Source organism: Westerdykella ornata (genome assembly GCF_010094085.1).
Source record: "Westerdykella ornata strain CBS 379.55 unplaced genomic scaffold EI97scaffold_46, whole genome shotgun sequence".
NCBI lineage: Eukaryota > Fungi > Ascomycota > Dothideomycetes > Pleosporales > Sporormiaceae > Westerdykella > Westerdykella ornata.
Genome location: NW_022986896.1, coordinates 91,141 through 116,924, shown reverse-complemented (window position 1 = coordinate 116,924; position 25,784 = coordinate 91,141). Strand labels below are relative to the sequence as shown.

At 54.3% G+C, this 25,784-nt stretch overlaps 10 protein-coding genes across 10 annotated transcripts; 6 read left to right on the top strand and 4 right to left on the bottom strand.

The window, feature by feature from the left end:
• Positions 1-463: 463 nt before the first annotated feature.
• Positions 464-1,368, bottom strand: EI97DRAFT_504597 (UPF0041-domain-containing protein). Its single transcript, XM_033802837.1, has 2 exons — positions 1,065-1,368; positions 464-1,011 (listed from the first exon to the last, which is right to left on the bottom strand). Exons 1-2 carry the CDS (start codon positions 1,232-1,234, stop codon positions 681-683), a joined length of 501 nt encoding a protein of 166 aa, XP_033649533.1. The 5' UTR covers positions 1,235-1,368; the 3' UTR covers positions 464-680.
• Positions 1,369-1,480: 112 nt separating this feature from the next.
• EI97DRAFT_437370 (NADH dehydrogenase, alpha subcomplex, subunit 2) lies at positions 1,481-2,211 on the top strand. The gene is made up of 4 exons (XM_033799328.1): positions 1,481-1,654; positions 1,781-1,887; positions 1,968-2,000; positions 2,063-2,211. The coding sequence occupies exons 1-4, from the start codon at positions 1,569-1,571 to the stop codon at positions 2,119-2,121; spliced, it is 285 nt and encodes a 94-aa protein (XP_033649532.1). The 5' UTR covers positions 1,481-1,568; the 3' UTR covers positions 2,122-2,211.
• Positions 1,975-3,423, top strand: EI97DRAFT_239297 (uncharacterized protein). The gene is made up of 4 exons (XM_033794034.1): positions 1,975-2,000; positions 2,063-2,338; positions 2,419-2,846; positions 2,902-3,423. The coding sequence occupies exons 2-4, from the start codon at positions 2,244-2,246 to the stop codon at positions 3,204-3,206; spliced, it is 828 nt and encodes a 275-aa protein (XP_033649531.1). The 5' UTR covers positions 1,975-2,000; positions 2,063-2,243; the 3' UTR covers positions 3,207-3,423.
• Positions 3,424-4,224: 801 nt separating this feature from the next.
• Positions 4,225-7,206, top strand: EI97DRAFT_239073 (uncharacterized protein). Its single transcript, XM_033794033.1, has 3 exons — positions 4,225-4,371; positions 4,542-6,544; positions 6,602-7,206. The coding sequence occupies exons 1-3, from the start codon at positions 4,308-4,310 to the stop codon at positions 7,109-7,111; spliced, it is 2,577 nt and encodes an 858-aa protein (XP_033649530.1). The 5' UTR covers positions 4,225-4,307; the 3' UTR covers positions 7,112-7,206.
• A 528-nt stretch (positions 7,207-7,734) lies between these two features.
• Positions 7,735-11,666, top strand: EI97DRAFT_437368 (uncharacterized protein). Its single transcript, XM_033799327.1, has 6 exons — positions 7,735-8,271; positions 8,328-8,557; positions 8,635-8,943; positions 9,027-10,484; positions 10,565-11,143; positions 11,217-11,666. The coding sequence occupies exons 1-6, from the start codon at positions 8,022-8,024 to the stop codon at positions 11,451-11,453; spliced, it is 3,063 nt and encodes a 1,020-aa protein (XP_033649529.1). The 5' UTR covers positions 7,735-8,021; the 3' UTR covers positions 11,454-11,666.
• Positions 11,637-12,924, bottom strand: EI97DRAFT_504594 (uncharacterized protein). Its single transcript, XM_033802836.1, has 2 exons — positions 12,281-12,924; positions 11,637-12,192 (listed from the first exon to the last, which is right to left on the bottom strand). Exons 1-2 carry the CDS (start codon positions 12,729-12,731, stop codon positions 11,951-11,953), a joined length of 693 nt encoding a protein of 230 aa, XP_033649528.1. The 5' UTR covers positions 12,732-12,924; the 3' UTR covers positions 11,637-11,950.
• A 471-nt stretch (positions 12,925-13,395) lies between these two features.
• Positions 13,396-14,705, bottom strand: EI97DRAFT_239028 (uncharacterized protein). The gene has a single exon (XM_033794032.1). It carries the CDS (start codon positions 14,384-14,386, stop codon positions 13,499-13,501), a length of 888 nt encoding a protein of 295 aa, XP_033649527.1. The 5' UTR covers positions 14,387-14,705; the 3' UTR covers positions 13,396-13,498.
• A 1,436-nt stretch (positions 14,706-16,141) lies between these two features.
• Positions 16,142-18,246, bottom strand: EI97DRAFT_407220 (WD40 repeat-like protein). The gene is made up of 3 exons (XM_033796620.1): positions 17,976-18,246; positions 17,055-17,925; positions 16,142-17,005 (listed from the first exon to the last, which is right to left on the bottom strand). The coding sequence occupies exons 1-3, from the start codon at positions 18,188-18,190 to the stop codon at positions 16,505-16,507; spliced, it is 1,587 nt and encodes a 528-aa protein (XP_033649526.1). The 5' UTR covers positions 18,191-18,246; the 3' UTR covers positions 16,142-16,504.
• A 3,644-nt stretch (positions 18,247-21,890) lies between these two features.
• On the top strand, positions 21,891-22,650 carry EI97DRAFT_238694 (uncharacterized protein). The gene has a single exon (XM_033794029.1). The coding sequence runs from the start codon at positions 22,027-22,029 to the stop codon at positions 22,549-22,551; it is 525 nt and encodes a 174-aa protein (XP_033649525.1). The 5' UTR covers positions 21,891-22,026; the 3' UTR covers positions 22,552-22,650.
• A 1,405-nt stretch (positions 22,651-24,055) lies between these two features.
• EI97DRAFT_386856 (uncharacterized protein) lies at positions 24,056-25,720 on the top strand (the record flags this gene model as incomplete). The annotated part of the gene is made up of 4 exons (XM_033796085.1): positions 24,056-24,483; positions 24,536-24,920; positions 24,973-25,156; positions 25,206-25,720. The coding sequence occupies 4 exons, from the start codon at positions 24,056-24,058 to the stop codon at positions 25,718-25,720; spliced, it is 1,512 nt and encodes a 503-aa protein (XP_033649524.1).
• Positions 25,721-25,784: the final 64 nt, after the last annotated feature.

Sequence of the window (25,784 nt, the reverse complement as noted above, 5' to 3'; positions counted from 1 at the left end):
CTTCCGGAGTTGAACGGGCTTGGCTTTCGCCGTTAATTCCATCTGTTCACGGTGTTTGCTTCTGTGGACTCCAGCATTTGGAGCAAGATTATACTCATACGCACTCGGGACTTGAAGCTCAAGAACGAAGAGACTGGACCAACTAGCTCGACTTTCGACCTCGAGACCGAAGGGACCTCTCTAACTGGGGCTCGAAGAAAGTAGGAGAACATAGGTGCGAGTTCATGTGATTTGGGCCGTTGGGCTGTCTGATCGAGGGGAAGATTGATTCGCTTCATTGTCAGACGAAAAGTGCTGGGATGTATAGAACTTATTGACTTAGACACGGCCTGTTCTGGAGAGAAAACAATTCGCACCATGATTCCTATAAGATACTGCAAAAAGGGGGGTAATCCGTTTCAATCTATATCACTGACTGTAACCTTTTGAATTTACTTGCAGATCTGACAGGGGTGAATATGGTGAATATGGCAAAACAGTGCATTTGGTTAAGCTATGTTTGCCTGCTAAAAGGGACCATTCGAATCCGCCGAAGAAACTCCAAGCTCTAATGCCAAATCCTATGAGACATCAGTGTCCCGCATCTGGTATGATGCTCACGCGACACCCCACCCGCACCCTCTTGCCACCGCATCCAGGCTCCACCATTTTCTCGAAACATGCCACAACATCGTACACACTCACGCCTTTTTCACCGCCGCTTCAACCTTACTTCCCGCCTCCTTGAGATCCCGCCCAAGCTCCTTCGTCTCGAGCTTGATATCCTCCCCAGCACTCTTCAGGCTACGCTTATGCAGCAGAATCCGGCCAACCTGCGTTGACCCCACAATGAACAGGAAGAAGTTGACCGCCGCAAGCATTATATTTTTCGGCCTGATGATGAAGCACCAGCGCGTCCATATGGCACCCGTAGACATGAGAGCCAGATTCTGTGTCAGGGAGAGTTGGTCGGCCGGACGCGTGAAGTCGGAAGCGCCAGTTAGAACGAGGGCCCATTTCATTACAGGTGCCCTGGTGAAAGTTAGCTTAGATTAATCAAGTTTGCTTTGTCATGCCAAACGTACCAGAAATGCACCGTCTTCGGCCCAACAGGGCTATTCCACAATTTCGCAAACCCATTCTGCTCTCCCGCAGCATCTGCAGCACTGGTCTGAACGCGCCGGCGAAATAGCAGCGGTTGGCGAAATGTGGTCCGGAGAGCGGAAAAGATGCGAGCGCCCGGCCTAAACGACATCTTGACTGTTTCCTTCAACCCCTCCTGACAATTGCGAACGAGATATAGGAAGCCAGAGAGTGAGGAGGTGGAAGTGAATGAAGGTTTCCTTGGGTGCTGTTGTTTGTCGTGCCCGATTCCCAGATGCTCAGACGTTGGTGAAGTTGCGACGTTCGGATTATGTTGCGCAGTTACTCCGGCTTCCGCTTACGCTAGCTTGAGTAGGAATAGCGTCTTGCAGTTGACCTGAGCTTCAACGAACGTCAAGCCGAACGATGAGAGAGTAGAAACACCCATTGCGCCCGCGTCAGTACTTCTACGCACACGACGAGGCCAGAAAACGGGAGGGAATACAATGGCCTCAAAATATGCATTTGCGCAAGGGCTGAAGGAGTTGCGGTTCCTGTTTTGTCAAACTAGCGAGCACAGCGCGCCAGTGAGGTATGTTGCGACGCTTCGTCATATTCGACAAAGAGACTGGCAAAAGAGTATTGGAATACTAGTGAAGAATAATGGGTTTGGGGCGCACACTATGCAGAAGAGCACCCGCTAACGTTGTCACTATAGGAATTTCCTTACCAGAAGCTACCCCACGATGAAGAAGCACAACCCCCACACGCCCATCATGATCCGGGAAGCCAGCGGTGTCGAGCCTAGAGTCTATGCGAGATTCGGTGCGTACGGTTCTACTATACCCAGAGAAGATGCAACTGGACAATAAACCTAGACTGAGTGGAGGCTAACAATGTGGCAGAGTTCGGCAAGGAGAAGATGCTCCCTCTGACCGGTATGTTGCACCTCCGAGGTTGCGCAAAATGAAAGAACCTGCAGCTGACATGCTTGGTTTAGGTCTGGACGACAAGGCAATCGAATCGAAAGTCACAGAGCTAGTGAAGAATGCGGTATAAAGCGCCATATGGGAAGGGGATAAACGGTAGAACGAGAAGGCTTAACCAATGTATATTTGTACTATGACGAACGAATCTTTTCATCAGCCGATATTTCCCCTTTGCGTCGCTATCGTCTCACAATGACGCTCTGCCTGCTTCAAGGCTCTGGTGCCAAACTTACCTTTGTTATCCCGCTTTCGTTAGAATATCTTCATTTTCACAGCACCAAGTTTCAGTCAGTCTCCTCTTTCTGCTTACCCATCATTCTCCATTCGCGATTTCCGTTTGTCGGTCCGTTTGTGATAATAGTGTCAGATACCTTCCGTTCTCCTCCATCCCTAATCCCTTTCGCTATCGCCTACGAACAGCATTATCGACCCCGACATTCGAAAAACTCACGAAGGCTTTCATGGGTAACGCCTACAACGTGCTCAGTGGTATAGGTCAAGAGATGGGCAAGCGCGCGGGCACTGCGGCTCGCGAGCAGCTCGGTGCCTTGGGCGAGGAGGTTGGCAAGCGTGCCGGCCCCGTGACCGCCGAAGCTTGGAATCACCTTGCCACCTTTGGTCAGGATGCGGGTAAGCATGTTGGCTCTGCCGCGCAGAAGGCTCAGGACTGGATCGTCGAGCATCTACGCGAGGCCGCTGCTATCGCTGCGAGCATCGTGGCCCCGCCCGTTGCAGCTGGCCTGGCTGGTCCCATCATCGGTGCTGCTGGATTCGGTTCCGGAGGCGTTGTGGCCGGTAAGTGTACCTTCTCGCAGTGTCGGTGGTGGATCTCGATTCTAAATGTTCGTAGGTTCCATGGCTGCGGGCATTCAGTCCAGTATCGGAAATGTTGCTGCTGGGAGCGCCTTTGCTTTCCTTCAGAGCGCCGGAGCAGGAGGAGCCGCTGCGGGAACTCTATTCTGGTCTGTGTTTGGCGCTACAAGTGCGGCCGCCTGGGGTGCTACGGCCCCAGGTCTGTCTGCAGCGGCGAGGGAGGGTCGCAGTGAGGGGGAAAGCCGCGATGGTGAGCCGGACGATGAAGGAGCTGGGAAAAAGGAGGACCAGAAGGGTAGCGAGCATGGTGAGGAGATGGAAAATGTGATCATGAAGCACTGAAACTCCTCTCGATTGCAGTTCCAGTCACAATGATCACCCTCACGATGAAGCAGCCCGAATCAGATGTTTCTCTTCCACATCAACTGGGCATCAATATTGCTTTACGGGCCCAGAAGACCTTCTGATTGCTTCATAGCGGCTGTCCAGGAAACAGTATTGTATGTTCCAGCAGTGAGAATCCTCACTACATTGAAACCTGGCTGCATATGGGCCTAAGTAGTCCTGCTTTCCTTCCCTTCCATTCTCAAATTATATGAAGCTTATGCTCTTTCAAGACGCAGGCTGACACTCACATCACCGCTGCCACACTTAATTAGCCCATTTACCTCGAATTCCAACACGCTGAACGCGCCGTCCAGGCCCTGCCTAGGTGGAGCCCGCGGGCGCCCAGCCATCTCACGTGCGCCCCACATTCCGCATTAAACCCATTCTAGCTAGCCTTTCCGGGCGGAGCATCGCTCACCTCCTCTCGGACGCCCGACCCTCCCCAGCTCCAGCTTCTTGCACAACACCTGGCAATCTTTCGGCCCAGGAACCCATCTCCAGCACATCGTGAGTGCACACCATTTGTCTTTGACATCTCTTCTCCATTCTTCTTGCCCTTTTTTCTTTGTAGCTGTCTGACAGCGTTCGCTGGCCTCCACGCGTCCCCGAGCCGCCTTCATCTTCAGCTCACTCACCCCCTTCCCTTCCCTCTCCGTCTCCCGGCAGTGTCGCAGGCACCTCAGAGACCGATATTACTCTCGTCCTTATTGTCCCTTTACCTCCTTGTTTACCCTGCCGCATATCTCTTGTTCATTCATTTGTCATGCTTTCTGACACGAGGCCATGGCGGCAAACAGCTCCGAGGCGCGATTGCTCTCCAACCCTCATTTCTCCCCATCAGCGGCGCCGCGCATCTGGGAGCAAGCGCCCGCCCATTCGCGGACGCTGATGCTGTTCCCCCCGAGCTTTCGCCTCAACGTCTAGAAGCCGCCTACAAGTGCCCCAGGCAAACCGGCGATTCACCTTCACTTTCACACCAGTCCGGCATCGGTTTTGGTCTCCGCGATGGACTCTTATACGTAAAGTTGCAGTCAGCTATTACTGAGGGCAGCACTGATGTTTCCCAGGACCCGTGAGGATGAGCGCCCGACGGGTGACTCGTATAGACGCCGTTCTCCAGGTACGCATCCTTGACTCATTTCAATTCGTTCTCGGGGTGCTCTATGACAAAGCTCTTTGGCGGGCAATGTGGGCGGAATAATCTCGACATCATTTTGTTCGTCAATTGCACCACGACATGCCCAGATTCTTCCACTACCTTCTCGTCCATTGTTTGCTGACTCACCTAAGTAGCCTCCGCCGAACGTCGCAGGAATCCACGTGGCCGCTCTCGATCGCCGCAGAACATAGACAGATACCAGCCCGATCGTGCGCGAGATTACGACCACCGGCCGCGGGAGAGTCATGGTCGACGACGTTCCTCACCTGCACCTGTTCAAGGTGGTATTGATAGATATGTTCCCGGGCAGGACACTTACACGCCAACCTTCACCGTCAATCCGATTCCAAACCCCATGACGTTGGAGTACCAAGTCGGATTCAACTTCTTCGCGGAATGGTGGCGCATCGAGCAGAAAATCAAGGAAGAGAAGGAGCGCGCGAAAAATGGAGGCCGCAGATTGAAGGGCGAGAGAGAGGCAAGGGAAGAGAAGGGCAAGGAACGCGAGCTCATTCAGGCCGCATACGACGATTATAAGGAGAAGCTTCAGGTGCAGATGGCGAAGACGTTTGTCGAGAAACATAAAAGCGAAGAGTGGTTCAAAGAGAAATATGACCCGGAATATGTGAAGAACTTGCGGGAGAAACTCCGGCCGTACCGACATCAACTCTATGGCAACTTCGAGCGGCAACTCGCTGAAGGCGTTTTCGACGAATTCACCCTCGAAGGCATTTACAAGAACGATAGCAATGGCGCAGGCGGTATCGTGGAGAAGGAGGAGGGTGAGACAACGGCAGCGAACGAAGTCCTTGGTGTAGGAGACCTTGTCCCATGCAAGGGAGGGGAGCTCCGCGACGAGGCTGCCCTCCAGCCTACGCTGCTGATCAAGACGATCGCTCCTACAGTCAACCGTGAAAAGGTCGAGGAGTTTTGCAAGGAGCACTTGGGTGAGGGTCCGGGAGGTTTCAAATGGCTGAGCCTAAGCGATCCCAATCCGCTCAAGAAGTGTCATCGCATTGGGTGGGTAATCTTGCATCCCAGCGATGAAGAGCCCATGATCATCGATGAGCGTGGCGACGGACGCCACGATGATGATGCGGAAGAGGGCGCGGTGGTTGAAAAGCCCGCAGCTGCAACCGGACCCTTGGCGACTGCAAAGAAGGCACTGGAAGCACTCAACGGCAAGACGGTAATTGATGAGGAGCGCGGCAATTTCACTTGCCATGTTGGAGTACACGAGCCGCCTGCGGCACCCCGTAAAAAGGCCTTGTGGGATCTCTTCTCTGCTCCGGAGCGCATCGAGCGGGATCTTCAACTGGCCGAACGTCTAGTTAGCAAGTTGGACAGTGATCTAAGGGACGGTCACGAGGAATTCGCCGATGTCGACGGAGTTGCCCGGATTGAGCAACGCGTCGAAGATTTGCGCTCCAAGGGATGGCTTCAGCCGCCAGCAAATGCTCCCGTTGCAGTGAAGAAGAAAGATCCCGAAGAGCTGGAAGAAGGTGAGGACGCGCCAATGGAGGATGAAGATGAAGGTCTATACGCCGACGAGGTTGATGACGAGGATCTGTTGGCCAAGAAAAAGAAGCTGGATCTGCTCATTGAATATCTTCGTCGCGTGTACAACTTCTGCTTCTTCTGCGTGTTCGAAAGCGATTCGGTTCATGAACTCATCCGGAAGTGCCCAGGAGGACATCTCCGTCGCCCTAGGGCAAGTCTCACAACGGCGGCCAAGACGACCGCCAGGGCTACGGCTTCCGGTGACCCGTTCCCTTATAAGAAGCAGGATGCCTCAGGCGAAGGGGAAACGGAAGAAGCAGGAGCGCAAGAGAACAGACCGAAATTGAGCGGAAAGTCTCAACAGCAACTTCAGCGAGCATACAACTGGGTGAAGACATATGAAGACAAGCTGATGCAGATTCTCGAGCCCGGAAATGTCGACCTCAAGAAGATAGGCGGAAAACCAGAGGAGGAAGCACTCGACGACGAACTCAAACGTTTTGTCAATCAGGAGGACGAATCCAAATGGCGTTGTAAAGTGCCCGGGTGCACCAAACTGTTCAAGGCAGAGCACTTCTGGAGGAAGCACGTTGAGAAACGCCATACTGAGTGGTACGAGGAATTGAAGAAGAGCGTAAGTATTGTCCAAGAATATGGAACCATCTTGAACCAGCACTGACTGTACACCCAGATTGCGCTGGTGAACACTTATGTTCTTGATCCCGCACATATTGCGCCATCGCGCAGCGATGCCAACAGCAACGGCCATTTCCCGGTGGGCAACCACGCTGTAACGGGCACTCCGCGTGGCTTCAACCTTTCTCAGATGCCGTTGAACATGGCTGGTGCTGGCTTACAGAGCGGCTTCAACATGCAGGCACTGTTCAACCCTGCGATGACTGGCAACTGGGACGCACTCGGCGGTGAGGGTGACAGGACTGGACCCATGCGTCGTACTGGCGGCCGTTTCACAGGCAACCGCAGCGGCCCATATGACAGGCAGTCCAGGGACAACCGCAATCCGCGATTCGGCGCTGGAGGTGGGCGCTTGACGCCTCCGCCTAGGGGTGGTCGCCCGGGCGGCGGAGGTCGATACGATAGCGGTGGCCCTGGGCCCCTCCAGTCCACTCAAGGTCGTTCACTGAAGAGTTATGAGGATTTGGATGCCGTGGGCAATGCCGACACCGAGCTCAACTACTAGTACTATCGCAGAGGGTGTGTCGGCAGTGCCAAGGTGAAGGGTAAGATGGAAATGCCGGCGCCGTTGGCGTTCCCTCCGGCTGCATTGGAGCTACAAGTAGATCCCCCTCTCGCCCTGGCTGCCAGCGTAGGCGGTTGCTTATAGGGGTGGGAGTTCTACGCACACTACTTCGCCAACTCGATATCTGCTATGGAAGTTGGCGCTACCTGGCTTTTCTGTCTCTGGAGATCATTTTCCCGGCGTTGGTGCCTGGGCTGGAGTAGCGTGGATGAGCCGTGTATTATAGGTTTCTGTGTAGGAATCGCAACTGGTTTGAGGATGATGTGTGCAAAGTTTCAGCCAGCAAGTTGTTGTAATGACTTGTGATCCAAGTGGTGGCTGCATGTGACTTGAATGTGTATAGTTGGTATAGTAAGCAAAGGAAAGCAGTGCAGTCCCGAGGCCTTGTCATGCACACAAACTGCACAAAGTTTATTACAAGACTCCGCCGGCCTTGGTAGAGAGGGCCCAGCCATGGACAAGAGCTTGGGTACCTGACTGCGCCCGCTCCATGACGAATGCATTCCAGTAGCGATGAGTGATGATATGTCTTGTCTCCTTCTCCGAGCACTATATTTAGAGTCCAAATCTTAAGGCTAATGACATAGCAATCTCATCTTCCACTGAAAGCAGAGCGTTGCTTTCACCCCACCCAAACCGTCCCTGTCCACAGTCCCGCTTGCCGGTTGCAGGGGCTCTCTAGCGCGGCCCTAGCCACAGCGCCCAGCCACACCAAGTCGTCATAGCCGCGTGCTCTGCTATATGTCCGCAGTCGGCCATATAACAGGAACGACCCGTACGGCCCTCGATTCTCCTACTTTGAGCGCAGAAGCAGCCAGGTTCGGGATCCCCGCCCCTGACGAGGATTACCATGACTACGCCCGCCGTCACAGTGAATGGGAGTACGGTTGTCGCTTCGCAAGAGCTGGGAGGGGTGATAGAGGGGCCGACCGCCGAAGCTGCGGGGAAAGAGGTGGTGCCAAAGAAGGAAGATGGAGAAGGGAATGGAAGTGGGGGAGCCCAGCGGCCTAAGGGACAGAGAAACGACACCAACTTTTCGAAATTCTCGTACCGCTCGGTGCCGCCCGAGGGCAGCATATTGACTGGGAAGCAGGAGCACTGTATGTTCCTCACACGTCTATCCAGATACAGAAACCCGGTGCTAAGATACTCTCAGACCTGAAGCGCGAACTCCTCTCCCAACAGACACGCTTTGAAATCGCCGAGCTCTCTTCCCCGACCGCACTGCAGCGGTTCGGCGCCCCGTTCCGCTCCGACAAGGGCGAGGTTGCGCCTGAAGACTCGGAGCTGCCGATCCTAAGGTACATATTCGTGCATCATGTGCGAAACTTCCCGTTTCTGGATAAGGCGAAGGAGAAGGAGTTTTGGCAGGATAAGCTGCAGGTGGTAGGTTCTTTGCCCGTTTCCTGGGGATACTGGGTTGAAAAGGAGAGTAGATGCTGACGAAGTGCGATTTGCTGTAGTTCCTCGAATCGTTCGCCAACAAGGATATCTCGTCCTCGGAAGACAGGCTGGAGGTCACGAAGCGTAAGAAATTGGCGGTCAAGGCGGAGAAGCTGGTCGAGCTGATGATGGTGTCCGGTATACCCACTGCGTCAGGATACGAGGAGAGAATACGGTTTTCCGAGATGGAGATTGTGGAGCGTGGGGCGAATGAGAATGGGTTCGTGATCAATGCACCCAGCGGACACTTCATCAATGGGTGGGATGTCAACGTTGCGGGAGTGAGGAGAATGTCGGTCAAGAAGCACGTACGGTATCACACTCATGCAGTAAGTTCGACCGTGTATCCACCCCAGGAGTGATATGCCGTTCTGGACACCGTGAGGATCGGATGCTGACCCCGCTGGTTCAGGAATACCTAATTCGAGTGAAGCAACAAGGGGGAGAAGATATCTATATTGGAAGACGGTTTCAAGACTTTGTGCAGCTGCATAAGAGGATACGGATGGAGTTGCCAGGGAAGGTGTTACCTCCGCTACCCCGGAAGAATAAGAAGGATTCATTGTTTCAGGCCAACCTGGATGAAGATGGTAGTTCCATATCCTCGGCGTCGACGCAAGAAGCATCGTCAGATCCGTATGAGAATAATGGAGGCAATGGAAACGGTGGCGGTGGCATGGGCGAAGGGTTGAGAAGTTACATCTTCGGAAAGCGGAATTCCTCTGCAACGTCAGTGGGGAAACATGGCCGCTCCCCTAGGACTTCAACCGATCGGGCGTCATATCGCGAGCCTAGGGTATTATACCGCGAAGAGCAGCGAGTATCCCTACGGGCTTTCCTGCGGACGTTTCTGCAAAACGAGATCATCGCCAAGTCCAACGCGATGACCGATTTCCTTAGCGCGAACCCCATCGAGCTGAACGAGGAGGAGCTTGAAGATATTGAGCACCGCAAAGAGATGGACGAGAAGCGCATGGAGGAGCAGAAGCGCTTTTACGAGGTAGCGCGACAACGAGCGGCGGAACTGGACATCCACATGGAGAAGTTCCGACGCGAGATCGTCGAGAGCAATGGTCTGTCACATCTGTTCCAGGAGATCAGGGTGAAGAATTCGATTGCGGAGCTCAGGCCCGAGTATCAGAAGTTTGCGGAGTGGCTGCGGATAGAAGTCGCGGCTACCCTGTATCATTTGTTTCTCGCAGAGGACAATTCACCGGAGCTGTTCGCGCAGGCAAAACGCATACATTCTCTGGTGCCGTACACGGTGCTGAAAAACGTCATCAGGATAGCGAATCCAGCGGCTGTTATGAGCGGCGTGCTGGATCTATTCCTCGCACAGCCTTTTGGAGCGCGGTCACTACTACAGAGGATGTTCGGCATGGCGATTCACGACGGAGTCCGATCTGTGCAGAAGACCATGGACACACTTGCCGCAACAAAGGTCAAGGATGACGTCCTCTGCTCCAAGCTCAAATCCTTCGTCAACGCCGATAAGCCCACCAAGGACCAAATCCGCGAAGAAGCCGTCTCCGAAAACGTCGACCTCGTCGTTGCGATTCTGCGGTCAGAGTACCTGGAGCCCGAGCTGACGGCCGAGCAAGTGGAAAAGGTATTCAATGCATATGTGGCGTGGAACAATGCCGTTGAGAATGTAAGATCCCACAACGATCACGGGCTGCGGCGGCAAAAATCGAAATCCAGCGCTCATAGCGGGTTGTCTGCGAGGTCTTCGAACACGGGTGCTGATTTCGCGCGACAGATTGATTCAGAGATGAAGCAGGGGGCGGAGCTGTTTGCGCACTTGAAGCAGTATCTGAAGCTTTGTATGAGACAAAGGGATAAGCTCATGATGTTAGAGATAATCGAGGAGGTACGTATCCATCCCCGTTTAAACCTTTTCCCATCTGCACAACCTATTCTTCATGATAGAGGCTAATTTACCACTTGCAGCCCACCACCCTCCACCTCTTCCGCGACCTCTTCACCATCTTCTACGAGCCCCTCGTCCGCGTCTACAAGTCCGCCAACGTCTACAGCTCCATCACCGACTTCGCCCTCTTCGTCGACGACACGATCCGCGTCATCGAATCGTGCCAACGGCAAGACATATCGTCCGACCCCAACCAGACGGTCCAAGCCTTCATCGACCTGTGCGCCCGGCACGAGGACAATTTCTACAAGTTCGTGCACGAGGTGCACATCCACGACAACGGCTTGTTCGACCAGCTGATGGGGTGGTTGGAGGGGATATTGGAGTTTCTGAGAAAGGGACCCAGGGGTGGGGGCAAGTTGGATATGAATGCGCTTTTCGCGGGGGCTGTCGAGGCGAGGAAGGTGGACAAGGAGAAGGCGATCCGGGAGATCAATAGCTTGATTCGGTGGCAGATGCGGAGGAAGAAGTGGCATCAGGATAAGACGAGGCAGAAGATGGCTAGTGGGGGGGATGACGCCGGGGTCGGGGGTGCGGAGGCGTTGTTGGGCGGGTTGAGCGGTGGTGGGTTTCGGACGAGCGATTTTGGGTTGAATGAGGTAGGTTCATACACTCTCTCGTCGGTCATTCATCATTTGGGAACTCGGGGTCGCTGATGAAGATTATCTGCAGATGGATCTCCAAGACCTCGAACTCGACGCCGACGGCGACGAGTACAGCTCCGCGTCCGGATCCGACCTGGATGACCAGGAACTCACGGATCCCATCGAAGCCGAACGGAGGCGGCGGAGTAAGGTGGCGGAGAAGTTGCGCAGGTCGGCGGGCGAGCCGCAGAAACCGCCCATTGAGGAGCTGAGGAAGTTGGATGGCGATTTTGTGGTCATGTTGAGAGGGGTGCTTGCCGAGTAGACATTGTTTGCCCCTAAAGGGCAGGAAGCCAGAGAATAGATGCGAGACGGTTTATTCGAGGGGACTGGTCTAACGAGGTTTAGAAATGTCCGGTTATTGATATCCATATCCCACGGGTTTTGGGGGGAATTCGAATATAATCAATTACTCTGCGATACGTACTGTCTCATCGTCGGGTGCGTCATGCGAAGTTCAGAAAGTTGGATTTGTACTGAAGGGCATTTGTGCGGTGATTGGGTGGGTTGGTGGTTGTTAGAGGTGGGCTAGGATGGAGATAATAATTTGGTGTTCGTCCCACGCAACGTGTATATTTACAATCCTGTCTTCTCCATCTTCTCCCTCTTCTTCTTCTGCTTCTCTCTAGATCCAGGCTTCCAAAAGCCGTTCCTATCGTACACTCACTCCCCTATATCCCTACACAAAAGATCCAAATCGGTTCGATAAACACTCCGCCAAGTCTCCCCATAAAAATGATATACCCACTCCCCCTCCGCCATCTACCCCATAGCCTTCAAAAAGTTGCCCTCCTTGATCTTGGCCCGCCGCTTATCCCTCAACGCCTTGCGCAGCTCGTCCCTCGCCCTGGCCGCCGCCACGGCCCCCTCGGGCGTGCCGTCACCCGCCGGCAAATCGATCGTCTGCTCGTAGATGGGGACCTTTGGGATGAGGAGGTCCGGGTTGGCGAGCTGTTCCTTGCGGAGCCGTTTTGCGGCTAGGCGGCGCTGTTTCTTGGATTTGGCTAGATGGGAGCGCAGGCGTTAGCTGGGTTCTTTTTTTTGGCAGATTGGTGGAAAGGGAGATAGAGAGAGGGGAGGGAAAGTACTTACAAAACAGATCCCCCGCCGCATCCCCGCCCGCACCACCGTCCTTCTTCGCCTCCTGCCGCTGCAGGATCGTCCACAGCCAGGGCGGGTACGCGCTATCCTCCATGGCGACGGGGTCTTCCTTGTTCTTGAGGAAGTTGAGGCCCTTGAGGGGCGTGCCGGCGGGGACGCTGGATTTGACGAGCGGGTGTTGCGGGAGTTTCTTCTCTTTTTCTTTTGGCTTTTCTGCGGGGGATGAGGAGGCGGCTGTGGGGGTTTGTGAAGAGGTGGTGAGTTTGGAGGAGGAAGGAGGCGGAGGCGGAGCGGTGGAGGTGGTGGTGGATGCTGCGGGTGTCGCGGTGGTGAGGGTTGGGGAGGTGCTGGTGAAGAAGCGGGATGGAGGTTGCGTGGAGGTTGTCGGGTTGGGGGTGGTGGCCCAGCGCGAGGAGGCGCGTATACAGCGCCGGCAGAGCATTGTGGGGTGTTTGTGTGTAAGGGAGGGACTGGGTGTGTTATCCCCCGGTAGACACAGTATGGAGATGGTTGAGGTTTGGTAAAGTTTGGATGGATCGGGGGGAAGGTTTTTCCGTGCCCGAATGCTGGAATGGAGGCTGTTTCCGAAAGCGAATGCTATTATTGGTCTGTTTAATCTATGCACATCGTAGCTATATCAGGAGGATACTCGTGGAATAAACAACCCTCATGCAAAGGCGTCCGCATGACATGGCCATCTGCCCCTTGATTTATAGTAAGTAAACACATGCGCAGAGTCAGCATGATCGACCGTTGAAGCCCAACGGCCGCGGAGGCCTAATAAGACAGAAGGATCACATTTGTAACGGAAACGATGTAGTTTTGACTGTGTGAATGTGATGATCATGTATTTGTAGAGACTGAGCTGGTATATCCCATTATAGCAAATCACATGCCTCCCAAGTAACTCCTTCACTCCTGACATACCACTTTTCAACCTGTCGTGAGAGATCGGACGGAGAATCATTTTCTCCAAGTTAGTCTGTGAACCCCGTAGATGCATTGTTTCCTTCCCTGCCAACAGCCCACCCAGAGCCTCCGACTATCAAGTTTGTCGAAAGGATATAAATATGTTCAGAGAAGAAAAAAAGAAGACGAGACAAGTCATGCACAAAAAGCATGCAGCTCATCTAGTCAAAAAATCGAACGTGTGCTCAAACCCGGCTCAAAGCAGGCCGACAAAACCAGTCGTACCCTAACAGAACAGTTTTAAATCCACGCCATGGGCCCCGGAGCCGCAACATGCGTCCCCATCCCATATCCAAACCGCCTACTAAACAGCGGCCGAATCTCCGCCAGGTACTCGTCGGCGCAGAGCCTCGCCAGCCCCCGCTCCCGAATCACCTTGAGATCCGCCTCGTACTCAGCGTCCCGGACCACGCCGCCAAACTCCTCGGCGATCTCGTTGAGCTGCTCCAGCTCCGGGCCGAAGGGGTGCGCCTCTTCCCTCTCCTCCTGGATGACGGCGGGCGAGCGGAAGATGTCGATGGACGAGCGCTGCTCGCGGCTGGAGCGGTTGGAGAGGAGACTGCCGCGTGTGGAAGGGGTCATGCTTTGCAGGGAGCGCTTCTGGGCGAGGCGTTCGTGGGCGCGCTTGCTGTGGGAGAGGGCACGCTCGGGGATGGCGGGCACGGGACATGTTTCCCCCGAAACAGCGGAGTTGGAGTGGGGCAGGTTGCTGGACGAAGCGGAGCGGCGGGGTAGTTTGTTGCCAGACGGGAAGAAACCCGAGAGTTGGTTTGGTGCTGGTGATCTGGGCGAGTCCGGCGATAGAGACGAGGCATCTGTGAGGGTTTCCCTGGAGCGAGTGGAGGAGGATCGAGAACGGGCAGTTGTGGTGCTGTGATCCGAGTCCTCGGCGGAGGGGGTTGATGGAGAGGAAGCTTGTCTTAGGGTAGCGATGTCGGGTGCATTGTAGGAGAGCATATTGGTTGTTGAGATCAGCGCCACAGGCGACGAGATCTTGTTTCTATCGATCTGCTGGCCTGGAGTCCTCATACTTTGAGCGCGAGTGGGAGTCGTCGGAACGGATTCTGCTGGCGAAGAGGAAGCGTCAGACCGCTTGATGCGTTTGGTAACGGCGCGTGCCAGAGACATGACGGGCTAGGCTCTTCCTTTAAATTCGAGAAGACACTTCAATCAAGTGTAATAAAGAGGCCAAATATGCGGGACCAGGGCCGGGACTCCTCTTTGGTAACGGATGCTGGGCCTGGTACCGTAGATAGTGCGGGGAAAAGGTGGCGGATAAATTGGGCTGCGTTTCTGTATGCCCCAGGGTGCTGGGAACCACTTCGAGACTGGATGGGCAATGTGGGACCAGCAGACCTATAAACCCAGAAAGCAAGAAGGGGACAGGCAGAGTCCAGAGGTCGTCGGATGCGTGGCCTGGCCGAGGTTGCGTCGCGATGTCGCGTGTAGCCTGAGGGTGCAACCCGGTGTTCACTGGGGCTGGCGCGTGTGATGCGGATAGATGGGGAGGAGCGGGAGTTGACACGGAGACGCTTTCCACGGGCCGACCTGTTTCCAAGAGAGATCGTCGCGGGGCAGTAATGAATTTTGTGGGTTTCAAATGATTGTTTTGTTGTTTGCAGTCGCCGACTTGCGGCAAACGAACGAGATAAGAGAAGGGCTGCCCTGGGGTGGTTGCCACTGAATGCAAAGGGGGGGGTGAAACGTCTGTCAAAGAGCGAATATCGAGCCTGCGTGGAAAGGAAAAAGGAGCGAACCAGGCGCCTGATGCGAGGGAGTGCAACGACCTGCGGTAAAGCCAGCGGTCACGCGAAGATAAAGGGAACGGATGTCGAAGGGCGACGTTGGGGAAAGGGGAGGAGGAAGAGGAAGGTCTTCAGCGGAGAAAAAGACTCTCTCAGAGGGGGAAAAGCGGCATGCAGCAGGACGTGGATCCGTTGGACGCTCTGCCCGCCCGCCACCCAGGAACAGGAACATGCACCGCTCAGCCAACCAACGGGTAACAATGCACGCAGGGGGTCGTCCCGTTCAGTGGCGACGGTCGCCCACGCACCTGAAGGTGCCATCCAATCCGCAGACGACCATCGGCGCCAATGGTTTCAAAGTGCACTGGGTCTGCTCCAATCAACATCACGGATTCGGGCGCCAAAGGATTCGAAGATGCTTGTGTGAGTGATGAGCAGGAAATACCGTTCGTGGAGTGAAGGTCGCATGTGATTTGCAACTTTTATCAACGTTGATGTGGTGGAGTGGGGATAATCAGGCAGTGAATGTTGTTCTGTGAAGCCAACAAAACCAGAGCGAAATCACTGATGAACACCATCTCGCCTAAACACCCTCCAGTCTCAGGTAGACATTCACCCCTCTCTATATCTCGCTGTTCTCCCCTTTATCACGACGTTATGAGGAGTCAACTCCATTGCAACAATCCAGTTTCCCAAGCGCCGTTTCGCGCGACACGCGTCGCCCTCACAAGGAAAATAGAAACATATGTTCTTTCATGCAGATGAGATGGCATGTTTGTTTCGTGCCATGACGCCGCCGCCTTGCAGCAATCTGTTTTGAAACAGGGCCGTCATGCAGCTGACTCTCTGCTTTGTGAGTCGTGACGGGACTTGTCATGACTGGCAAGTGGAGCCGCGCCCATGCATGCCCCATTCGTGAGAACACTGGGGACTCGGCGCAAAAGAAAAAGACCCACATACATACACAGTACATGGAGCTCATCCTAGTCGACGTTAGTACATACTGTGTATACAGTAGTAGTATCTACGGAGTACCATTTCATCAAAGCGTCGCAACTTGCTCAAAGATGATAACATATCGCAAGGTGTTGGCCCGCACATCAAGAACGCTACAGGATTAACCGCACTTGATCCTGATCCTTCACGATTCTTATTTTGGCGTCATACAGTAATCGCTGGGCTCGATGAGTTCAATAATCCTGGTCCCCACATATCTACACAGTACGTTGCCCGACACAGCCGTAGTGGTATCACACTTCCAGAGACTTGAAGTCAACACTCATCGATCTGGTACCCATCAAAACCAATAATGTTTCTTCACAACTCCCTGCATCCTAAGCCAGGCACAGCCTCGCGGACTCCGACCCTAACGACGCCGGAGATGCACCCCGGCATGCAGTCCGACAGTCCGCATCATAGGAGATTTTTTCACTGTACTTCTTGAAATCAACATGGGTGGTGCATAGGGCTGATAAGCCTCCATAAAAAGCCTTCCCCTCTACTACTCCTCCATCTCTTCTGCACCCTCCGCATCCTCGCCACCGTCATCTTCGCCCTCCTCGGAGTCAGAGTCCGTGTCAGACTCCTCCAGCCCCACCAAGCGCTCCTTTCCGTCCCCCCTAACCTGCGGCACTTTATTCGCGAACGCCGCCCGGACGGCCGCATTGGTGCTTGTGTCCCATATCTGCACTGCGCCTTTGCTGCCCGCGACCGCCAGCCGGAAGCCGACCTCCTGGTCTGGTGCGAAGGACGTGCTAAATACTCTGCCGACGCCGAGATCGCGGGACACGACCATGCTGGGACCGCTTTCTTGGACGTTCCAGAGCTTCACCTGCTTGTCCGTTGAACCTGTCGCTATGAAGCCGGGGATCACGGGATTGATGTCGAAAGACGAGACGGCCTCGTCGTGTGCTTGTAATATCCAGACTGGTTTCGAGCTCGAAGGATCCGCTGGAGCATTGCGCGCATCATGGTAATGGATGATACCGTTCTCGGTAGAGACCTGACAATGTTAGCTTGGGAAGAGAATCTTGGCCTGCCAAACCACTTACGTAGAAATAGTTGGGGTCATGAGGATTCCATCGCACCGTTTCCACATCACTCTCGACACCCCATCTGGGGGCTTTCGCATCGGGAGCTCTCATATCGGCTGCCACTACAGTCCGATCGTAGCTGCCACTCAGGAGCACTGTCGACTCGACGGGATGCCATGCCACCGAGCACACCTTGTCTGTGTGATATGTATATGACTTCGCGCATGTGGTGGTGTTGAGGTCCCATAGTTTGATAGTTTTGTCTGCTGAGGAGGAAGCGAGGAGATTACGGTGTTGTCGGTTGGCAGCGAGCGACAAGACGGCGTCTACATGGTAGTTGTCGTTAGCCTTCTTAGCCTTCTTCTTCTTTTTCTTCTTCGGCTTCTCCGCCGCCCCTGCATCCTCCGCTCCCTGTCCTAGTATGGCATCTGGGTACATGCCGTCCACAACATCCAGGTTCCATATTTCGATATCGGGGTCCATTGTGCCGACCGCAACGAAATTGCCTTTGCCGTCCTTTCCCGTTGCGACCTTTCCCACTGGCAAGTCGAGCCACTCCACTGCCAGAGGGATGGCCGGGAGCATGATATCGTGGTGCACGTAGAGATTGTCGGCCTCATCTTCATACACGTACACTTCAAGGTGTGCGACTTCGTCTTCTATCCTTCCAGCCAGTACCAGGTTATCTGTCGCCAGAATCTGCAGCTCCTCTCGCTCCTCATCCTCCTCTTCCTGGGTTTGCATGGTGATGTAAGGATCGTCCTCGTTCGAGTCGTGGAAGACTAGATTCTTGATATTGCCAAACATGGCCATTGTGTCTCCGGCGCCATCCTGGTCATCGTCGTCGTAGTGTTCCAGGTCGTATTCTTTCAGGTCATCGTCGATTTCTCTGGAAAAAAGTTACTATACACATTCACTTGTAAGAATTCTAATACATACTCGACATCGTTTGCTTTTTCTCTTGCGGTAGAAGTACCGTTCGCAGCCTCTTCCTCCTCTTTCTCGGCTTCTTCTAACTCCTCCTTCGCATCATCTAGCTGCAGCTTTGCCAAATGCGCTATGCGCTCGTACTCGTCCTCGTCGAATTCATACTTGGTAGGAAACGGTGCGGCAAATCCCCGAGGCACCCAAGTAGTCGCTGTTATCATAGACATTTCGCCGTCAAGATATTCGGGAAGACTTCTGCTCTACTCCTCTGCGAACAACTTCCCGGTGAAATAATTTCGGACTCGCCAAGAATGCGGGCGGCGGAGGCGGGAGTGGGTGGCCCAAGCTTCAAATTTCAACATCTATACGCCTGTTTACGGAGTACCACCCTTCGCCATCTGCCTCCTCAATTGCACACGTCGCAATGGACCGGCATGACAGTCCCAAGCGTCGCAAGATCGATCATGAGCACTTCTCGGTAGCGCCACGTCCGAGATTCCACAAACCACATCACTCGGGGCCATCATCGCGGCCGCATACACCACGGCCAGGCACCCATGGGTCAACACCGCATCAGGACTCTTTCGAAGGCCCGGAGCCCATGGTAGATGAGCTGGACTCGACCGCGCTGGACCGTGACTGGTATACTGGCGAAGAGAACGGACATACATTCGGAGACGATACCCACAACCCTTTCGGAGGCGCAGACGATACCTGGCTGGACCAGCAACGAGAAGCCGCCTTGACGGAGAAGAAGAAGAATAGTCGAGTGAGCGCTAGGGCGATACAGAAGCAGAAAGATGTCGATGCGTGGGAGACCAACCGCATGTTGCAGTCCGGAGTGGCGCAACGGCGGACCTTCGATGCTGATTTCGCGGACGATGAGGAGGGGACACGGGTCGACATATTGGTGCATGACCTGAAGCCGCCATTTCTGACTGGAAAGAGGGTCTTCACCAAGCAGGTGGACCCGGTATCGGCAGTCCGTGATCCTCAGAGTGACATGGCGGTCTTCAGCCGGAAGGGGAGCCGGGTGGTCAAGGAGAGGCGACAGCAAAAGGAGCGGCAGAAGCAGGCCCAAGAGGCAACCAATATTGCAGGCACAGCATTGGGGAATCTCATGGGCGTCAAGGAGGACGAAGGGGATAGCGCGGCCCCTCTCCCCGGTGATGAGGAGAAGAAGGGCGGCAGCAAGTTCGCTGAGCACCTCAAAACAAGCGAAGGGCAGAGCTCGTTCAGCCGGAGTAAGACGTTAAGAGAGCAACGACAGTATCTCCCAGCGTTTGCTGTCCGTGAAGAACTCCTTCGTGTTATTCGAGATAACCAGGTCATTATCGTTGTTGGTCAGACTGGCTCCGGCAAAACCACCCAGCTAACGCAGTTCCTATATGAAGATGGGTACGGAAAGCAAGGTCTGATAGGATGCACGCAACCGCGCCGTGTAGCAGCTATGAGTGTTGCAAAGCGTGTCAGTGAAGAGATGGAGGTCAAGCTTGGAGGTTTGGTGGGCTATGCTATTCGGTTCGAGGACTGCACGAGCAGGGAGACGAAGATCAAATACATGACGGACGGTGTGCTCCTCAGAGAGTCCCTTCAAGAACCCGATCTTGACAAATATTCTTGTATCATCATGGACGAAGCGCACGAAAGAGCTCTCAACACGGACGTTCTGATGGGTCTTATCAAGAAGGTGTTAGCACGAAGACGAGATTTGAAACTTATCGTCACATCCGCGACGATGAATGCTGAGCGCTTCTCACGTTTCTACGGAGGAGCCCCAGAGTTCATCATCCCCGGACGTACATTCCCGGTCGACATTCAGTTCTCACGGTCGCCTTGCGAGGACTACGTGGACAGTGCCGTCAAACAGGTTCTGGCTATCCATGTCTCTCAGGGTCCTGGCGATATTCTGGTGTTCATGACAGGTCAGGAAGACATCGAAGTCACCTGTGAATTAATCGCTGAGAGATTGAAACTGTTGAACGATCCTCCGAAACTCAGCATCCTTCCGATTTACAGTCAGATGCCTGCGGATTTGCAGGCCAAGATTTTTGACCGCGCACCCCCAGGCGTACGTAAAGTCATTGTCGCTACGAACATTGCCGAGACTAGTTTAACGGTCGACGGAATCATGTACGTGGTAGACTCCGGTTTTTCCAAACTAAAAGTGTACAACCCGAAAATGGGTATGGACACCCTTCAGATCACGCCGATATCTCAGGCGAATGCGTCACAAAGAGCAGGACGAGCAGGCCGCACAGGGCCTGGCAAGTGTTTTCACCTCTACACTGAAAGAGCGTTCCGTGATGAGTTTTACATTCAGACCATACCGGAAATTCAGCGTACGAATCTCGCTAATACCGTACTGTTACTGAAGTCTCTCGGCGTCAAAGACCTACTCGACTTCGATTTCATGGACCCGCCACCGCAAGATACTATCACAACGTCTTTGTTCGACTTATGGGCATTGGGAGCTCTGGACAACCTTGGTGAGCTGACTGAGCTGGGCAGAACGATGACAGCATTCCCCATGGATCCGTCGCTTGCCAAGCTCATCATCACATCTGTGGAATATGGATGCAGCGAAGAGATGCTCACAATCGTCTCCATGCTTTCCGTTCCCAGCGTCTTCTACCGGCCGAAGGAAAGACAAGAAGAGTCCGACGCCGCTCGAGAGAAGTTTTTTGTACCGGAATCCGACCATCTCACATTGCTACACGTGTACTCCCAATGGAAGGTCAATGGTTATTCGGACGGGTGGTGCATCCGCCACTTCTTGCACCCCAAGGCTCTTCGCAGAGCTAAAGAGATCCGCGATCAACTCCACGACATCATGAAGATGCACAAGATGGCCTTTGTCAGCTGTGGTACAGACTGGGACGTCGTCCGAAAGTGCATCTGCTCCGGATACTACCATCAGGCGGCCAAGGTCAAGGGCATTGGTGAATATATCAATCTGAGGACGAGCGTCACTGTGCAGCTCCACCCCACCAGCGCTCTCTACGGTCTTGGATATCTTCCTGACTACGTCGTGTACCACGAGCTTATCCTCACGTCAAAGGAGTACATGTCTTGCGTAACGTCGGTCGACCCACACTGGCTCGCAGACCTTGGAGCAGTCTTCTACTCGATCAAGGAGAAGGGGTATTCGGCACGAGACAAAAGGATCACTGAAACGGAATTCAACCGTAAGGCAGAACTGGAGGCTAAGATGGCGGAGGACAAAGCTCGTGAGGAGAAGAGGCTGGAAGAAGAGCAGAATGGCCCGCTTGTGAGGAAGTCGGGTTCGTTGGCGAAGAAGGTTACGTCTCAGGGTGGAGTGGTGAAGCGGCCTGTTATTGGGAGGGCTAGAAGGGGGCTTTAGTTGAGCAATTCTCGATAGAATAATAGACGGTTAGATGATCGAATTCTGGTATATCAGTAGACTGAAGTAATTCACAAATAGTCACACCATTTCAATGTCTTGGCAAACACTTGCAGAAACCCACCTCGACTGCAATATACACGTTGTCATCTCTTATAGAAAACCCAAGATTTAGCGAAGTAGCAGTAGACAGCATTCTCTGCGGACTGAGTATCATCTACCAATTATCACCTGGGTGTCAGGTTCATGTAGTCCCACGTGATCGTTGTAATTCGGTTAGCTCAACGTGGACCCCGAGTCCCCAGTTCCCAGTCCCCCCAGTCCCCCAGTTCCCGACCCCAACCCGACCAACGTAGAGTCGCACCAAGCTACGAAGTGTCTATCGCCGGACCTGCATCGCGCGTCGCCTCGTGAACCGCATCAGTGATTTCTCCCTCATCCATGCACTTGCTTCCGGTAGTTGCTCGTGGACGATTCGCGAAAACGGCCCTAAACCGGATGATCGGTACAGAGCGGACCGCCGCCATGGCGGTTGGGGGATGCGGGGGAAGGCATGCGGAGGAGGGATGAAGAGGTGGTGATACCGGGATGATATTCGTGGGATACGATCGTCGAAAGCACCTCTAGGACAAGATGGCTGGGATGACGAAGGGACGCCGCAGAAGAGGTGGACTGTATGCATATGAGGGTGTGGGGTAGATGGAGGACGATGAAGATAACGGCAAGTGCTGTATAAGTGCTTCGAAGAGTAGTCATAAGATACCTGGATCTTCAGAAACCGCTAATCTGCGCGGACGGGAAGGCATTCGACAGAGCTGGAGACTCGGAAAGGTCGCACCGCGGGGCATCGGACTGAAGACATGGATGCGCCGGGACATACGACAGAATAGCACGGCCAGGACAAAGGAGAACGGAGGCTATAAGAAGAGTGTCCACAGTATGAATGCAGAAGGAGGTGGCAGACAAGGAGACGCAGATTGTCACACTGGGCCTGCGGCCAAGAGCTATGAATATGGGTTGGTCCCGAGCCAGCATGCACCTCTAAGCAAGAAACCAATACGCTCAGACAGACCGTATACTGAAATCTCAGTTTCTAAGAAGAATCGCCGTTCCCGAACGGTGGGGAAACCTTTTCAGCGTTCCTGTCACTGGAGTACGATGATCATGGACTTCTTCGCGTCTGGTATTCGAACGTCCCTTTGCAACCTTCAAGCTGCAGGTTGATCTCTGCGTGGGCAGCGCGGTATCCGGCGCACGCATAGTCAAGCGGCGAAAAAAACACCTGGCGTCGGCGTCGTCATGAGGGGCTGATTGCCTATGCGATGATGCGCCATGCCCATTTGGAGACGGTACGGTAAACATGGGTGGGGCAAACTATCCAAAAACCTCATACGCCGTGCTTGAGCTTATCGGAAAAGGACATGGTAAGCATATCTCTTTGAATAAGAACTTGCGTGGAATGTGCGGTGAATGCACCGAGCCATTCTGAACACGTCCTTGGGCTCCTGCTGACCACTCCATCTAGACTGGCATGGATTCATCGCCGGACCAGCAGAACACCTACAACTGCGAGGAACATCGGCGTCAAACCTTGGGGTGCTGGGGAGAGGACTTTTCTTCACTTACCCCTAAGTCGTCACCGCCACTGAGCTCCTTCACGACATCGGCGCAATCACTGGACCCGAAGCCGCGGCGCTCTGGATTTACCTCGCACCCTGCTTCTGTTCCACTCTGTCCTGGCTCGAAAGTGCTTCAAGGCCGGTGGGAGGAAGGTCGCGTGGTCCGCGTGAGGTGCTCCAGGCCCAGCTCAAAGGACTTCTTTCTCTGAGGCACCGACTTGGAATCAGTAATAACAGACGATCGTCCATCTCCTCACACCATCCCGAAGCTTCACCTGCTCTCTTTTACTGGGTTCACGGAAGGGACGTCTGGCACTCGGCACATCTGGGCAGCTCCGTACTCCGCCCGCGAAGGCCCAAGCTCGCAGATCGCCTAGCGCACAACACGAAGGAGCTCGCGGCACCGCGAACATTCCTGCGCACCCATCATCCACGACGCTGCAATCCAGGTAAAACCGACTCTGCCGTTCCTTTCACCGTGCAGAATCACCTCCGATCCTTAGGAGCGGTCTGGCGTCTTCGATTGTCGCGTTTGGGGGTGCCTCACGTGACGTGCCCTGCGGCGCGACTTTCCAGAGCTTGACTCCCGCCCGATTTCTCCAAGTTCCCTTCACTTTCCTCCCACCTACAACCACCACCCGACCCACCCACAACCATCATTTCTCATCCACGCAGCCCGTCTATCATCAATTACGGTCTCACCCCTTCGATCCCCATACCTCAACGGGCATATTCACACGTCCCCATTACCTCGACGCGTCCTCGCACCGTGCCGACGTAAGCACGAAGCTTCGCCATGGCTGAGGAAGTGAAGTCGCCCGTCGCGAGTGAGGCTCCCAAGGTAGCTGAGGAAGAAACGCGTGCCGCCGAAGCACCGGCTGAGGCCACTGTCGGTGAACCAGAGGCTGGCAACGGTGGCGATGCAGCTGAACCTGCTGAGGTTGCTGAAGGTGAGTTTGCCCACCCTTTTCGTACACGCCGATCTATCACTGATTGTCCTCTCCCAAGGTGCCACCACATCCGCTGCCAATCCAGAAGCCGCCGCTGAAGACAATAAGGACAATGAGAAGGCTCAGGAGGAGACAGGTGCGTCCATACAGGCTGCCGATATGGCGGAGTGCAGCGTGCCTGTGGGCGATAGAGTAAGCGCGAGTGCGGGGCTGACCGAAAAACCAGCCGTGGCAACCGAGACTGCGCCTACGGACACGACCCCATCTGCGAAGGGTGCTGCCAACAATCGACGCAAGTCAGGAGCTGGCGTGCCTGAGCACAAAAAGAAGACGCCAAACAAGAAGAAGTCCGCCCCAGAGCTCCGTCTCAACGTATCGCCAGGCGAGATGTATCTTGTCTCCATGAGAGGCTTCCCGCCGTGGCCTGTCATCATCGCAGATGATGATATGCTGCCCGAGAACTTGCTCATCAAGCGGCCCGTTAGCGCTAGACGTATCGACGGCACTTATCGGGAAGATTTTGCAGACGGTGGCAAGCATGTGAAGGATCGCCGTTATCCCGTCATGTTCCTGGGCACCAATGAATTGTGAGCATATGGAGTCACATCTCGATATCTAGGTACTAACAATGACATCCAGCTCCTGGGAAGTCAACACGGCCCTGCAGCCATTGGATATTGAGGCTATCAAAGCTGAAGTCGCGGCTGGGAACACTGGCAAGAAGAAGAAAATAAAGGCACTTTGGGAAGCCTACGTCATTGCTTCCGAAGAGCACGACCTTCAATATTTCAAGGACCTGTTGGATCGCCATGAAAAGGCTATGCAGGTTGATGCCGAGGAGAAGGCGGCTGCAGAGGCCAAGAAGCTGGAGGCCAAGGAAAAGAAGAAGACCAAGCGCAAGAGCACGGCTGCTGCGGCTGACGAGGACGTTACAATGGAAGACGCTGGTGCCGAGACTCCTGCTGCGAAGCCCAAGGGAAAGAAGCGGAAGAAGGAAGATGACGGAGAGGATGAGTCTGAGAAGGTACGTGCAGCATCGTCTACGAGGTTGCTCTCAGTTAATAACGGCGACACAGCCAGCGAAGACGCCTAAGACTAAGCTGAAGCTTACGAACACCCCTAAAGAACCGTCGACTGCTGAAGCGAAGCCTAAGAAGGCGAAGAAGGCGAAGGCAAAGGTTGAAAGCGAGAGTGAGTCCTCAAAGGTTGAGGAGAAGCCAATGACGGAAGAAGAGCGTCGGGAGAAGCAGGAGAAGTCTGGTTAGTACTTCCACATTCCTCCTCCTATTTGGCTACTGACAAGATACAGTGCTGTATCTCCGCCACAGGCTCCAGAAGGGCTTCATTTCCCGCGATCATCCGCCCAAGGAGGAAGAGATGCCTAACATGTCCGAGTACCTCAAGCAGCTGGATGATTTCCAGAATCTGGAAGCCGAAATCATCAAGAAGACCAAGGTGCACAAGGTTCTGAAAGCCATCCTCAAACTCGACTCGATCCCGATGGAGGAGGTCTACAACTTCAAAAAGCGCTCGGCCGATATTCTGCAGAAGTGGAGTGGTGCATTGCAGTCGGCCGACGTTGCTGCCCCATCGGCATCCGCTCCCGCACCTGCCACGAACGGCGACAAGGCGGAAGCAAAGTCCGAGCCCGCTGCGGTTGATGACAAGGCCGAGAAGGTCACTAATGGTGACGAGGCCGCAAAGGGAACGGACGGGGATGGCGATGTCTCCATGGCGGATGCAAAAACCGAGTCCCCTGCAGTCGAGGGACCCGCTGCTGATGTGGAGAAACAGAAAGAGACGGCTGAAGTGGCTGCGTCATAGATGCAAACGTCGGTGAATATCCGAATGATCACTGAAAGTTGAGGTCTCCGTCGAGGGAGCGGAG

What these genes read in the sequence shown, in the direction of transcription:
- EI97DRAFT_504597 (XM_033802837.1), bottom strand. Translation starts at nt 1,234, where the DNA reads ATGTCGTTTAGGCCGGGCGCTCGCATCTTTTCCGCTCTCCGGACCACA. An exon ending in CCGAAGACGGTGCATTTCTG is followed by an intron (nt 1,012 to 1,064) that starts GTACGTTTGGCA and finishes AACTTTCACCAG; the next exon opens with GGCACCTGTAATGAAATGGG.
- EI97DRAFT_437370 (XM_033799328.1), top strand. Translation starts at nt 1,569, where the DNA reads ATGGCCTCAAAATATGCATTTGCGCAAGGGCTGAAGGAGTTGCGGTTC. An exon ending in GAGCACAGCGCGCCAGTGAG is followed by an intron (nt 1,655 to 1,780) that starts GTATGTTGCGAC and finishes TTGTCACTATAG; the next exon opens with GAATTTCCTTACCAGAAGCT. An exon ending in GAAGATGCTCCCTCTGACCG is followed by an intron (nt 2,001 to 2,062) that starts GTATGTTGCACC and finishes TGCTTGGTTTAG; the next exon opens with GTCTGGACGACAAGGCAATC.
- EI97DRAFT_239297 (XM_033794034.1), top strand. Translation starts at nt 2,244, where the DNA reads ATGACGCTCTGCCTGCTTCAAGGCTCTGGTGCCAAACTTACCTTTGTT. An exon ending in TTTCACAGCACCAAGTTTCA is followed by an intron (nt 2,339 to 2,418) that starts GTCAGTCTCCTC and finishes TAATAGTGTCAG; the next exon opens with ATACCTTCCGTTCTCCTCCA. An exon ending in TTCCGGAGGCGTTGTGGCCG is followed by an intron (nt 2,847 to 2,901) that starts GTAAGTGTACCT and finishes AAATGTTCGTAG; the next exon opens with GTTCCATGGCTGCGGGCATT.
- EI97DRAFT_239073 (XM_033794033.1), top strand. Translation starts at nt 4,308, where the DNA reads ATGTTTCCCAGGACCCGTGAGGATGAGCGCCCGACGGGTGACTCGTAT. An exon ending in GTATAGACGCCGTTCTCCAG is followed by an intron (nt 4,372 to 4,541) that starts GTACGCATCCTT and finishes GACTCACCTAAG; the next exon opens with TAGCCTCCGCCGAACGTCGC. An exon ending in ACGAGGAATTGAAGAAGAGC is followed by an intron (nt 6,545 to 6,601) that starts GTAAGTATTGTC and finishes CTGTACACCCAG; the next exon opens with ATTGCGCTGGTGAACACTTA.
- EI97DRAFT_437368 (XM_033799327.1), top strand. Translation starts at nt 8,022, where the DNA reads ATGACTACGCCCGCCGTCACAGTGAATGGGAGTACGGTTGTCGCTTCG. An exon ending in GGCAGGATAAGCTGCAGGTG is followed by an intron (nt 8,558 to 8,634) that starts GTAGGTTCTTTG and finishes GATTTGCTGTAG; the next exon opens with TTCCTCGAATCGTTCGCCAA. An exon ending in GCGATTTTGGGTTGAATGAG is followed by an intron (nt 11,144 to 11,216) that starts GTAGGTTCATAC and finishes GATTATCTGCAG; the next exon opens with ATGGATCTCCAAGACCTCGA.
- EI97DRAFT_504594 (XM_033802836.1), bottom strand. Translation starts at nt 12,731, where the DNA reads ATGCTCTGCCGGCGCTGTATACGCGCCTCCTCGCGCTGGGCCACCACC. An exon ending in TGCGGCGGGGGATCTGTTTT is followed by an intron (nt 12,193 to 12,280) that starts GTAAGTACTTTC and finishes GCTCCCATCTAG; the next exon opens with CCAAATCCAAGAAACAGCGC.
- EI97DRAFT_239028 (XM_033794032.1), bottom strand. Translation starts at nt 14,386, where the DNA reads ATGTCTCTGGCACGCGCCGTTACCAAACGCATCAAGCGGTCTGACGCT.
- EI97DRAFT_407220 (XM_033796620.1), bottom strand. Translation starts at nt 18,190, where the DNA reads ATGTCTATGATAACAGCGACTACTTGGGTGCCTCGGGGATTTGCCGCA. An exon ending in GAAAAAGCAAACGATGTCGA is followed by an intron (nt 17,926 to 17,975) that starts GTATGTATTAGA and finishes ACTTTTTTCCAG; the next exon opens with AGAAATCGACGATGACCTGA. An exon ending in ATGACCCCAACTATTTCTAC is followed by an intron (nt 17,006 to 17,054) that starts GTAAGTGGTTTG and finishes TAACATTGTCAG; the next exon opens with GTCTCTACCGAGAACGGTAT.
- EI97DRAFT_238694 (XM_033794029.1), top strand. Translation starts at nt 22,027, where the DNA reads ATGGAGGACGATGAAGATAACGGCAAGTGCTGTATAAGTGCTTCGAAG.